This window comes from Talpa europaea (genome assembly GCF_964194135.1).
Source record: "Talpa europaea genome assembly, chromosome: 9".
NCBI lineage: Eukaryota > Metazoa > Chordata > Mammalia > Eulipotyphla > Talpidae > Talpa > Talpa europaea.
The window spans coordinates 14,258,003-14,270,939 of record NC_140076.1 but is presented as its reverse complement, the minus strand read 5'-3'; the positions used below and the strand labels follow the sequence as shown (position 1 = coordinate 14,270,939).

General features: G+C 36.5%; 1 protein-coding gene across 2 annotated transcripts in view; it reads right to left on the bottom strand.

Moving 5' to 3' along the window:
* MACO1 (macoilin 1) overlaps nucleotides 1–12,937 on the bottom strand; it is a gene marked incomplete at both ends in the record, with an annotated part of 49,004 nt that overhangs the window by 22,613 nt on the left and 13,454 nt on the right. The window contains 5 exons of one of the 2 annotated variants that reach the window (XM_084242008.1): nucleotides 5,683–6,184; nucleotides 7,413–7,591; nucleotides 8,046–8,169; nucleotides 11,102–11,228; nucleotides 12,664–12,805. In XM_084242008.1, the coding sequence (XP_084098134.1) occupies nucleotides 5,683–6,184; nucleotides 7,413–7,591; nucleotides 8,046–8,169; nucleotides 11,102–11,228; nucleotides 12,664–12,805 (1,074 nt within the window). The remainder of the gene's footprint in view (nucleotides 1–5,682; nucleotides 6,185–7,412; nucleotides 7,592–8,045; nucleotides 8,170–11,101; nucleotides 11,229–12,663; nucleotides 12,806–12,937) is intronic. The other variant, XM_084242009.1, reaches the window with a different exon arrangement.

Sequence of the window (12,937 nt, the reverse complement as noted above, 5' to 3'; positions counted from 1 at the left end):
TCCTTTTTGTTCTCCCTTCCCTCTGAGGAAGCACAACCACTTACTTAGAGATTGCCGGAAAAATCCTGAGATGTTTTTCCCTTTATCCCAGGCTCTCAAATCTCTAAATAAGCAGAAATGCTTGAACAAACTAAGTTATAAGTAATAAAATTTGGTGTGCCTAAAATAACCAAATTTACTTAGAGAAAAATAAAAGAATAAGATTTTGACACATGACAACTTTCCCCAGTTGTCCATTTCTTTCCTCCCCATTTCCATGACTTCAAACTTTCTCAGAACTTATCACCATGGCAATGCCCACACTCCAGGACCTTCCAAACAGTGAATGGTGGCCTCTCCTCAGGGCAAGTTGATGGTTACATTCCTGGCCTTACATTTTAAGTTCAACACTCTTAGGTCCACTGCAGTCAAAGACGCCTGCCCAGAATTACCCTAAACGACAAATTCTATGCTGGGTGGCTCTGAGCTGCATGGAACACACTAACTCCCAAGTCAGCCCTAAGCAGACCCTGTAAGCTTTCAAGGGTATCTGCAGACAGCTCCCTTCTATTCAGATGTGTCTCTGGCAAGAGCAAGAATTTGTGTTGTAAGAGTAGAGCTTAGTGTTTGCTTCAGTAACACATATACTAAAATTGGAATAATAAAGAGAGTAGAACTTAAAAGTTCTCATCGCAAGAAAAATAATCAAACTGTAGTGATAGATGCTAACTGAACTTTTTGTGGCTATTCTTTCCTAATATATATGTTTCAAATTATTATGTTGTACACTTAAAAACTACTACAATGACGTGTGTCAATGACATCTCAATAAAAGTAAGAATTTTAAAACACAACAGCACCGCTCTGCAGAAAGGAAAATGACTTTAAGTACTTCTTCCATAGATTTTAGCCATGAAAGCATGAAATCTAGTTCTGGTACCAATCCTTATACCATTTGCATTTGCATTTAAAACAAACAAACAACACTCACAAAAACAAAAACATGAAGCACAAAAATAAAATAGGTAGATGAATTTTTTTGAAGCAGCACAGTGTAAAAGAGCAGAAGTCAAGAAACTTGGGTCCGGGTCCTGGTCCTGGCACTGCCACTCCAGTAGGAACACCTGAACTTGTCATTTAATCTTCTAGGGTTCACTTATCTGATAAACAGGTAGGGCCGGGGAAGTCGGTCTAGATGTCTCTTACAGCTCTTGTGGTTCCTAAAAATAATTATCATTCTAAATTCAACTCCATTTTGTTAAATGCTTCTCTACCAGGTAAACTGTGAATACTTTTTCTTTATGACTCTACACCAGACATAATTCAACCACTACAAAGATATGATGTCAAATTAATAAACACTAAAAATAAAAAGAAAATGAATCTTCTTAGATACAAAAAGACGTGATATGGAAACAAACCAAGAAGAGACTTAAGCTTCAACATGGATATGGATCACTCTCCATGTTATACTCCAAGTTTTAACTTCTCTCCCTGAACCAGGAAACCAAAACCAGTAAATATCACACCAAGAAAGCCCACAGTCCTGGGCTGTGTGTAAATGGTGCTTTGTGCCAAGTACAAACAAAACTGTTGGCTCTTCTGTTTGCAGGCCCTGAAACTGCGGGAAAGGGGCTCAGGTGTCACACCCTGACCCTCCTGGCCTTAGAGTGACTATGAATGACTGCACGGACCTGCCACAGGACATTCCACACCAAGTGAAAAAAGGGATTAGGCTAAACTGGGAAAATGATTTTGATACAATTTAAGTGGAAAAAAAACAGGACACAAAAATCACACAAATACAATGGTCACAACTACATAAATTTAGTTGATGAAAAGACAAAACAAAACAGTTTTAACGATTTGTGTCACAGTCATGGGACTTTTCTCTACCCTTTTTAGCCACTTAAGTTTTCCATAATTTTTTTCACATCTGAAATACTTTTAAATTGACTACTGAAGAAACAATTTAAAACAATCTCATTCCAATTTACATCATTCCTTTCAAATCCAGCATTAGTTAAAATAAATGATCTTCCTCCTCATTGCTGTTTCTGTTTTTGTCTAGACTTTTTCCCATGTCAGAATTAAAAAAATATTTTTAATTATCAACATAAATCTGTTTCTAAACATCTTGAGTAAAGAATTCATAAATCAAGCTGGCATAAGTAGGATGGTTTTGTAAGCTATGTTATTTCTCAAACCAAAATCACACTTGCTTTAATAAGATCCCAAACTTGTTCCCAAAAGGATACTACAGACAACATTTACCCCAGGTTCCCCACTTTCCCCCATGTTCCTTAACCTTAGTAATCTATTATCCAGCACCTCAACCACACATTCTCACGTATTTCTCAGTTCCTTGCCCCCAGCTCATTCATTTACTCAACAAACATTCACTAAATACTTTATTTTTTATGTGGAAATATAAAACAAAGAGACTCAGCTTCTGCTTTCTGGGTTCACAGTCTGGTAAGAAAAAAAGTTCCTCAAAACAAGCAATTACTATACAACAGGTATCAGCTTATTTTTTTTTTTTTTCTGTAAAGGGTTAGATAGTAAATATCTTTGGCTCTACAGGCTATCTGGTCTCAGTTGCCGCTACTCAACAGTCAGTGCAGTGTAAAGGCAGACACAGACACTGCATAAATGAACAAGCATGGCTGTATTCCAATAAAACCTTTTTAAACAGAAACAGACATTGGGCCCAGATATAGCTTGGGTGTTACCTGCCAAGCTGTATATACAGCACACTAGGAAACATCCTTAGAGCCTGGAAAAGATGCAAAAAAGGCCTAAGGATTGCTTGCCCTGTCTCAGGGAATGGCTATCAAACCTTATTTTGACAGCCACTCTAATCGAGAAGAATTCTCTCTGAAAGTGGTATACAAATGAACCCCCCCCCCCAAGTCACTTAATTGATTCCTCATAAACAGCAGTTCTCAGCCATGGTATTGAGACAAATAGCTGCAGAATATGTTGCAATTAATTTACTACTAATGATACAGTGGTTTTCAAATGATTTTTTAAAAAACACTAGTTATCTGTCCATATTCTCACTAAAGCATCCACATGGAAGTTATAGCCACCCTGGACTTACACAATCCTGCCTACAGAAATGAAGGGCACACGAACACATTATCAGCTCATATATACTTATATCAGAAGGAACCTTAGTGACCACTAAGTCCAGCCCCCTCTCTCTGAAGATAACAAACCCACTCTCCAGCTGTCAATTTAAACATGTCAAGCTTGGATCAGTTACAGTTTAAATAATATTCATCAAAACACACATGAAGTGAAACAAGAGGAAATAGGAGATAATCAAGAAGGGTAAGTGGAAGTAAGATAAGGTCTCCTGCAACCAAATTGGATAATTTGTTCAGATACTCTTCTATCTATAAACTTCCATTGTTGTTCATCACAGAAAAATGTGAAAATGCATAAAAGTAAAAAGAAGAAAATAAGGGCCTCCCTGGTGGCACAATGGGTTAAGCACAGCACTATGAAGCAATCTGCAGCCTCTGCAGCACGAGTTTGATCCCTGGCCAGCCAGGGAGCTACCCACATGGTGCAGCAGACCATTCCCATTTCGCCTACTGCTCCCCTCAGCAGTGTCTTTCAGTTGGTCTGCCTGTTCTGTTGCCCACTCTGGCTCTGGTGAATCCTCTCATGCCACCCCCACACCTCTGGCCTGTACCCCGGCTCTTGTATGCATAAATAAATAAATCTTTAAAAACAACAACAAAAAAGAAGAAAATAAACATACAATACAATCACAGGGGCAATAAGTAATATTGTCATTTGGTTATTTTCCTTTCACATCTTTTTTCTGTGTATACTAGAAAAAAGTTTTTAATAAAATTCTTCCTATTTTCTTCATGAAACACTGAGCACTTTTCTATATTGTTTAATATGGTTAAAAATATAATTTTGTAATGTCTGCATTAAAAGTCCATCAAATGAACCATAATTTATTCAAATTTCTCCCTTGTTGGTGGATATTTAGGTCACCCCATTGTTTTTCATAAAAGTTTCATAAAATTTTCATTACATTAAAAATTGAAACCAATTCTAAGGAAGCTTATAAAATTATTTAAATACAATATTTTCTATTATATAGTTGACAGCAGGAGTTCCCTAAAAGAGTAGTCCTTCAGCTCAAGGAAGAATACACATCAATGACCACAAGAAGTAGCGCTGCCTCCCAGGAGCAAGTAGAGGGCAACAAACCCACGTCATCACCCCCAAAGTAGTAGAAAATGGACCACCTGAGTCCTTAAACTTCTTTATTAAAGGAAGTAAAGGCAATCAAAATGACAACAGGGATTCAAGTAAGATGGTGTCACAATACTAAGTCTTAACTGTTCTGTCTACAACATCCAATAGAGGAATGTAGTTTTGACTTGATGGTTATTATTAAAATCATGTAGGGAAAAGGATATTAAAAAGCTGTGGCAGATATTTCATTTATACATACAGATTTGTGGGCTATTCCCTTTGAAACATAAGGTCAACTAATTGGCTTTTTTCCTGAAGGCATCTGGAGAAGGTTCTGCTGAGCACTGCCTGCAGGACGTGATGTGCACGAGGCTGTTAACAATCAGGACACCAGCCCCGCATTAGCAACCATGTGGGACCCCTCCAGAGCGGCCTGGGGGCTCTGAAACCTCCAGAGCCTTAAGCAGGAGAACCAAAATATATTTCCCCTTATCTAGCTGCCAATTAGAAAATTAAAACAAATCCATAATCTAGTTTGTATACTTTATAATGCTGGAAACCCTCCCTTCGAGAATTGTCTGCTCTTAAGCAAACCAAAGGAAAATAGAAAACAATTTACTGGAGAGTGTGAGTTACAATTGCTCTACTGAACGTCACATTAAAAAAAAAACCACCTCCTGGTCTGAGCCCAGTTTCCAAATGAAATTTAGGTAACAGGAACACACGTATGTCTTATAAAATACATAAAAAAGGGCAAAATTATATCTGAGCCAGTCAAGGTAATAGTACAACAATGTATTTTTAACTAAAGATGAGAAAAGGAACACCATGTCTGTCACTGCACTGGCCTATGGACTTTCTAGAAAGCAATTACTTTTTAAACTTAACTTTCTCAGAGTTATTTGGGTGATAAGTGGAAAGTCAAACAAACACAAAGTGGTAAGGACAACTTTCTCCACCCCCTGCCTGCCTCCTTTGTCTGACAGAAATCTGAATGAACAGGAGAGTACTCTCCCTTTTGTGTCTGTGCCAGAACTTTGGATGGATGAGAAGAGTAGAAGGGATCATTCTGACAATGGAAATGGCACCTAGCACTGGAATGGTGCTAGGTGAAACGAGCCATATACACATAATAGAATAAAAAGAACTATGGATGTGCACTCAGAAAAGCATAAAGATCAAAGAAATGCCTCTCTCAGCATCACTACAAGAAGCAAGCTACATGTAAATCTGTCAAATGTGGAAAGTAATCATTGTCACGCAGAACACTGGAAAGATCTGGAGTCAATGCTTCAGGACAATGGCAGTAGGTGGCCAACAAGCCGTGTGAAATAAACACTAAAATGTCAAGTACCACAGAGCTAACAGTCCCAGTATTTGGTTACAAACACCTACATGCCCACATGGCAGTGTTTGTTTTTGAAGATCTAAGTCAACTTTACCGGAAAGAGCTGGCCAGAACACAGCACACACACTTACCTTACCAGTGCATCTGGCTTGCTTAGCTGGTTATTAGGAATACAATTTTCCATTAAGTCCTTGTGTGCACTTGGGCTCTTGCTAGTGCATTTTTGCTTCTTCTCATTTTTACTAGATGAGGAAGGAATGCTCCCATTTGTGGCGCTGTGACTTCGAGGTGAGGAGTTCACAACTCCACTGGCATTTTTGTAATTTTTTGAGGAAGCAGTGCATGAGTCCTCTTTCAAGAGATTTTCTGTACTTCCCACAAGATCATTATTTAATCTTTTACTGTTGATATGGTTTTCCATATATTCAATTTCTTGTATTTTAGAGTCTACAGGTTGTAGAATATTGTTGTTATTTATTCCTAGGTTGTGTTTTTTGGCATCTTTGTCCTTTTCTTTCCCTTTTTCTCGGTATTCTATCTCTGGCAAAGTTGTAGAGAGTTTTTTGTTGGCTGGGATACCTCCGTTGTGGTGTATGAGGATCGAGGAATCCATATCAGGTAATCCTTTGGCTGCTACAATACCAAAAACAAACCAACAAACAAAAAAACTCACACTGGAATATTTAGTTGTACAAAGACAGAGAGCAGAGTGATTCAACAAACTGCATTAGCTATGCTTAGAAATTCACTACATTAATTTACAAACTCATTTAAAAGCAATAACCACATCACATTATACAAACTTCAATTAGCAAATCCAAATAAATTTGAGAACATGCACATTTAGAAAATCGCCACCATTTGTAAACACCAACTCATTAACATTTGGCCTTAAAAATAAGATGAGAACTTATAATTAAGTCTTATTTTATATATCAGTCAAATCTAAATTGACTATCTCTCGGGTGGCACAACAAAGGCAGTCACACTCCTAAGAGGTCATATTTTAAAAGATGCCTGAATTATGCAAAATGTTAAAAACTTTATTAAAAGAAAGAGATTAAATGAAACAAAAAAGAGGTGTGATGTTAGGATACAGGACACATCACCTTTTTGTGGACTCTAACACTGAGGTACTAAGGCTACACCACTTACTAGATCACGTATACAGACTTCTCTGTATCATATCTACACATTCCAATTTGTTAACGTCTACTCAGAGATATTTTTGCACCACGCCAGAAATAAGGTTTTGCTATATATCCACTAAAAACATGAGCCCAAATGTCCTACTCTCAAACCAATGAAGACTGGGATTGCTATTAATTCATCTATTGTTATTCATTATACACTCATTCAAGAGGCCCTATTAGGAAAGATTCAATCTAAGAGCTACATTGCATCATCGGAACCATCTAGAATGGGACCTATCCATCTTTGCTCTATTCAGAAGAACTCTGACCTATAAAAGAGTCATTCCATATGTACATTCCTAGCTTGCTTATACTTTGGTTGTTGGTTTGCATCAATTACACACTCACATAGTTGTATCTGCTGAGAATAAGTATCTTTAAATATTCATAACACATAAAATATTAAAATCTAAAATCTAAAAATAAAATACATACAAGTAATAAACATGTTTAAAAGTGTGTGATCTTCAGAAAGTAGGTAGAAAACATCACCCACACTCTGCACCTCAGGACCAAACAAAGCAATGGCCTGAGAAGGAACATCAGAAAATAGGAAAATCCTCAGCGGACGTCTAAATCCTGACAACTTTTCAGAAAGAATAAAATTCTTCTGACAGACAAAACAATAACTAGCCTACTAAGCTAACAGTTTTAGAGTAAAGACCTACCTTCCTCGGCCTCTTTTTCTTGCTTCTGCAGCATCTGTTGCTCTGGTGGGAGGGCTTGTTGAAGAAGCTGCATGTAAAATTCGTTCTCTTTTTGCACTTCCTTTTGCTTCCTTAACCGCATTTTGTAACTTACATAACTTTTGAAGCCAAAGCCCAAAGTTACCACAGGGTACCCAATACTAGAAAGAAGACAATCCATACAGTAATTGAAAATAAGGCTAAGGAAATTGTAAATTCATTTAAACCTCATAAAACTGTCATGTATTTCATCAGGACTTTTTGGAATCATCTCATATAAAAATTGGTAACATTTATCAGACACCTCTGTGTGCAGCATTAAACACGTCATGCATAACACCTCATTTCACCTCTACCGTGATCCCATGAGACAGGTCCCCAATATTTCAGGTAAGAGAATAAGGCTTAGAGAGAGTGCCATGGCCACGGCAACAAAGCTGTTAAGGGACAGAACTGGGATGCAAACATTCATCTGCCTGAACAGAGAATTTAGGCTCTTTACTATGATATTATGCTATTTTCTGGGTCCATGCAAAATCTCTATGAAAAAGTTACACTTCAACTACATTGAAAGCCCTGCATTGAATTACAAATGAAGAATACATGTATACTCACCAGTGAGCAGCGAATGGACGACAAAGGTCTACATGAAAATTTTTAAGATCTTTAAATCTAATTGCTGCTTCAATATAAACAAAGAGTATCCAAAGGGACACTGTAGGCAGACACACTCCCCGTTCTGTGGGAAAGCAGTGGAGAGACAAGCATTAGTGACACATAACTGACATGACAGCTGGGTCATTAGGGAGACTGATTCAACTATAGTGACTTTCATGAAGATTTTCAAACTAACTTAAAAAAGCAATTTGATCCAAACCGAAAGCTTTTATAGGCAAAGAGTGTCATGGAATCACAGACAAAAATAAAAGACAAACATTCTAGCATCCAACACATTCCTACTAATCAATAAAAAAACAGCTGAAGAAAAATAATTTGTAAGTCATAAAAGAAAGATAGCTAAAAAACATGAAAAGATGCTCCACTTCATTACTGATTAGGGAGATACAAATTTTAAAATGAGATTCTATTTTTTAACCTATGAGACAGGCAAGCATTGAAAAGACTGGTACTAGAGGGGTTACAGGGTCATTCTCATACCTGACAATTTTTTGAAACCAAATAAGGCAAGCAAGTTACAGAGAGAATAGGAGGGAAAAGCAGTGACCTTAAATACTAAATGGTTTTTTGATAAGGATCTAAGGGATGAAACAAAAGAAAAAAATCATAGAATCTTGGAACTAGAAAGATCATTTAGTCCAACTTCCTCATTTTTTTGAAGAGTAAAATAAAGCCCTGAGTTCAATACAAATTGGGTCCCAGTTTACAGAGATAAAACTGCTTCTAAGTAGACTCTAAGTCCTTTTAGACCTACTCCACATGTATAACAAGACATAGGAAGCTCTGTGAAAGCAGCTAATGGCCTCAACCACTCCCAGAAATTTAACATACACATAAAAGGAACTTTTCACAATGTAGCAGGACAACCAGCAACCTACAGGATATACCTTTTCAAAATAATTTCAAAATGTTTTTTAAAAGTTGTGTTCCCTACTCCTTATAAAGTTATTATAAACCTAAGTACATTATAGGGGAAAAATGGAAAACACTGGACAAAACACTTATATTTTTACACCTATCAAACAAGTAAAAACCACACTGGAAATATTTTTGAACAAATGTAATAGTCACATTTGGACATACAGTTTTGTATCCTGAAAAAAGTTCACGATATAGTATCATTCTTTTGTAACAATATATAATTTCATCAACTATTTCTAATACTTTTAAAGAATTTTAAATTTTAACAAGTACGAGAAATTAACGCCAAATTATATAGCTTGCACTCATATTTATTGGGCCCAGTAAGAACACAGTTTGTTATGTTTTGTTTGTTTGGGTGCTAATCATCCCCAATTAAAACAGACTTCACAAACTGAGCTATTTCAACATGCATTTCTGAGCCTAGGGCTAACAAGAGGCCAGGCTCATTTATGACATCAGCTTCACTGCTGTCCTATGGGCCATCCACTGAACTTGCAGTAGGTTCTATTAATAGTTCTATGAGTCGTTTTTTTCCTCTGTTTCTAAGACATTATTAAAGTAATTTAGGGAATCATTAAAATTTATCAGAGTCATAGGTAAACTGAGCTGAAAGGCTCCCTTAGACATTATCTTGATTACTCCATCTTCACATTACAGAGAAGAAACAAACCTAGAATGACAAATATAAATGGCAACTTACTAGAAACTGAGGCCCAGTATAAAAAAAATACAAGTAAAAACTGGAATGTAGAAAAAACACTTTAATTAGAGGAAAGCAGACTAACGGGCTATCATTCCCTAGCTTATAAATCATGTCAGATATGACAGAGTATTCAAGATAGAGCAAACCACGCTCATAGAGATACTTGAACGAGGTGAACTGTGTCTTCTACACAGGCTTTCATCACACTTCTAGAAGATTTGAGAAGAGGACTATTGCTCTAGAGAACTTTTATTATCTGGTGTTCCTTCAGTAGTCAAAATCCTACAGGTTGCAGCTGGGCCTAAGAATCAAGTTTCATACAACTTTGTAGACAAGTATGACGCTGTGAGAGCCAGTCCTCACATCCCCATGCATCCCTACTCGGGCTTCATAATGAACTAAAGGCGTCAAAATACCGCACCTCATTTTAGTTGGAAATAGCATAAGTATAGCTCTAAGAAGGGAAGTGATTGTATAGTAGTTCTACTCTAATTAGAACATACCTGAATTAACATATTTTAGTCAAAAGAACCACTTAGCCATTTTGGTTAAGTTTGGAGATCAGGATGGTGAAAGTATTTAAAATAACATACAAGAAAAGCTGATAAAACCAGAGCTGTTTTACCTACAGTAAAGAAGATTAAGAGGGTAAGACAATGTCTTCAAATCTCTAAAGAAACATAGATGGGAGGTTACACTCATTCAACGTGATTCTAACGCAGGAATCCAATGTTTGCTGAAGGGAATGATTTGTAGTCCCTTTGAAATTTTAAAGATAAGTTTTGTAAATTCCCATATATTTTTCTGAAGTTCTCTAAGGATCAGGGAGCCCAAAAACAGTCAAGACATGCTGGCTCAAAGGTTTAAGGAAGAAAACTCTGACTCAGTTTGAAGAACTTTCCCTAAAGTTACCCCAAAACAACAGCTAAGTTCCATGTCACTGCAGGTTTTCAGAGATAAAACCACTATGACCCAAGGGTGCTTGTACTAAATAAGGGTTCAATTAAATGACTTCTGACATTCCATAAACATTTTTCCTACTTAGCAAATAGCTATCTTCAAGTTTCCCAAAGCAGAAATCACCTTAAAAAAAAGGGGGGGGGGATCTTCATACTAAGAGTTGGTATGGAACGCTTATAATTGAAAATAATGAAATGTCTATAGTTGAAATCATATGGCTTTAACTTTTGATTCAGTGGTGAAAAAGGATAAAATTTATTTTTAAAATTACAACATTATAATCTAGTAGGAAAAGGCAACTTTAAAATGTCCACATTAAACTCAACTCTAAATATTTATCCAAAGAAATTAATTTAAAAAGTATGAATCTAAGATGTCTATCATCTAAGAAATTATTAAGACTTACCTGTGTGCCACACGTATTGAACCCATACGTATGTGCTAGCAGCGAAAAAAAGCCATTGTATGGGGATGAAGAGCAGACATATTATATTTGATGTGAATGCTACACAAACAAAAAATACTGAAAAGGCCTAAAGGGAAAATAAAACAAAATTAAAAAACACATCCTGGAACTTGTTATTTTTAAACAGATTATTAAAAACGTGTTGGACAAAATCTTTGAAACTACTAATGCAATAAATAACTTGAATGCAAGTTACAACAGGAAATTTTAAACATTTAAAGCAACCATGTAAAAAGTAGTGGCTAATTTAACACTGAAAAATAATGCTATTTATGGCCTCAAATCATAAAGAAGAACCGGACAAGAACAAATCGAGGTTGGTTCATAATGAGTTCACCTGGAATCTATGGTGGATTACCTAAAAGAACTAGAATTTTAAACACAGAAAAGGCTTCCCCCTGCTCACAAAAATTCCTAAAGAGCCTCATTCTTAATAAGAATTATGCTGGTGCTAATAACTATAATGACGTAGCCTCCCTCTAGAAACAGCACCACTCACTACCTGTTACCAAAAGGACATGAGCTTGAAACCATCTTTTCAAGGTATAAATTACTATGACAAAAGCATCAGGTCTGGGTAGAAGAGCTGTATGTTTAAGACATGGCTATGGCATACAACAGAACTACAGGTCAACTAAGGGGATAAGTCCAAGCCTAAAACCTTGCTCTAACTCAATAGTTCCCCAAACATGGTGTGGGGTTCACTGGGGATCTCAGATTCTTTCAAGGAGTCTTCCAGTTCAAAACTATTTTCCCAATAATATTATGATGTTATTTGCCTTTTTCCCATTCATTCACTTAAGAGTTTGGTGGAGTTTTCCAGAACCTATTGGATATGTAATATTGTATTCAACTTAGTTCAGAAGCAGAGATGAGAATCCAGCTGTCTTCCATTAAGTGAGACATTAAAGAGATTTGCAAAAATGTAGTCAATCTTAACAAATTTCTGTTTAGAAAAATATAGTTATGTTTCATTGAAATATGTAACTTGTATTAACATTAATGGTGAATTAATATTTAATTTTTCCAGCTTTAATTTCTAGTATAGTTAATACGGATAGATTTAACCCATATAAACAAAAGTTCTTTGGCGTTCTCAATAATTTTTAAGAGTGCAAAGGGGCCTCCAAATTAAAAAGTTTGAGAACCACCGTTGTAACTCTAACAAGTCACTAACACAATGACAGGGGCTCCAGAAACGCTTCAGAGCAGGACTGAGCAAGTACTGCTTCTTCCACTACTCTGCCTCTCTCAGGAAGTCCTTCCTCCTATTCCTCCTATTCACTGGAATGGGACAGGAATCCAATGATTGGGTCAGAGGGTATAGACAAGATAGCCTTAGAGGTGGGTTTCAGTCTATAGACCCCATAAGTTCACCCCAGTACAGTCACCTAAGAATTGTTAATAAAATCTACTTTAAGCCATTTCACTATTGGTGACAAGATATTCTCAGACATGCAATTAAATCCCTTAGACTTGGAAAATACTATTAGTAAACATACCAGTCCCTGGTATCTGAAGGAATCATAGACGCTTCTGATGAAAAGCCAGAATGGCCACAGGTATTCAAATCTGAATTCCAGGACAAAATCTGCCAAGAGGACAAGTGCCCACACCACCAGGAATTTCAGGTATAAAAATGTACTGGAAAACATAAAAATATAGAATTAATTCAAGGTCATTTATGAAGAACGAGAAAAAGAAAATGCACTGTTTCTATTTAAAAGAGACAGAAAATATGGAGAGAAAGGGAAAAAGAAATGCTGTCATGGCCCA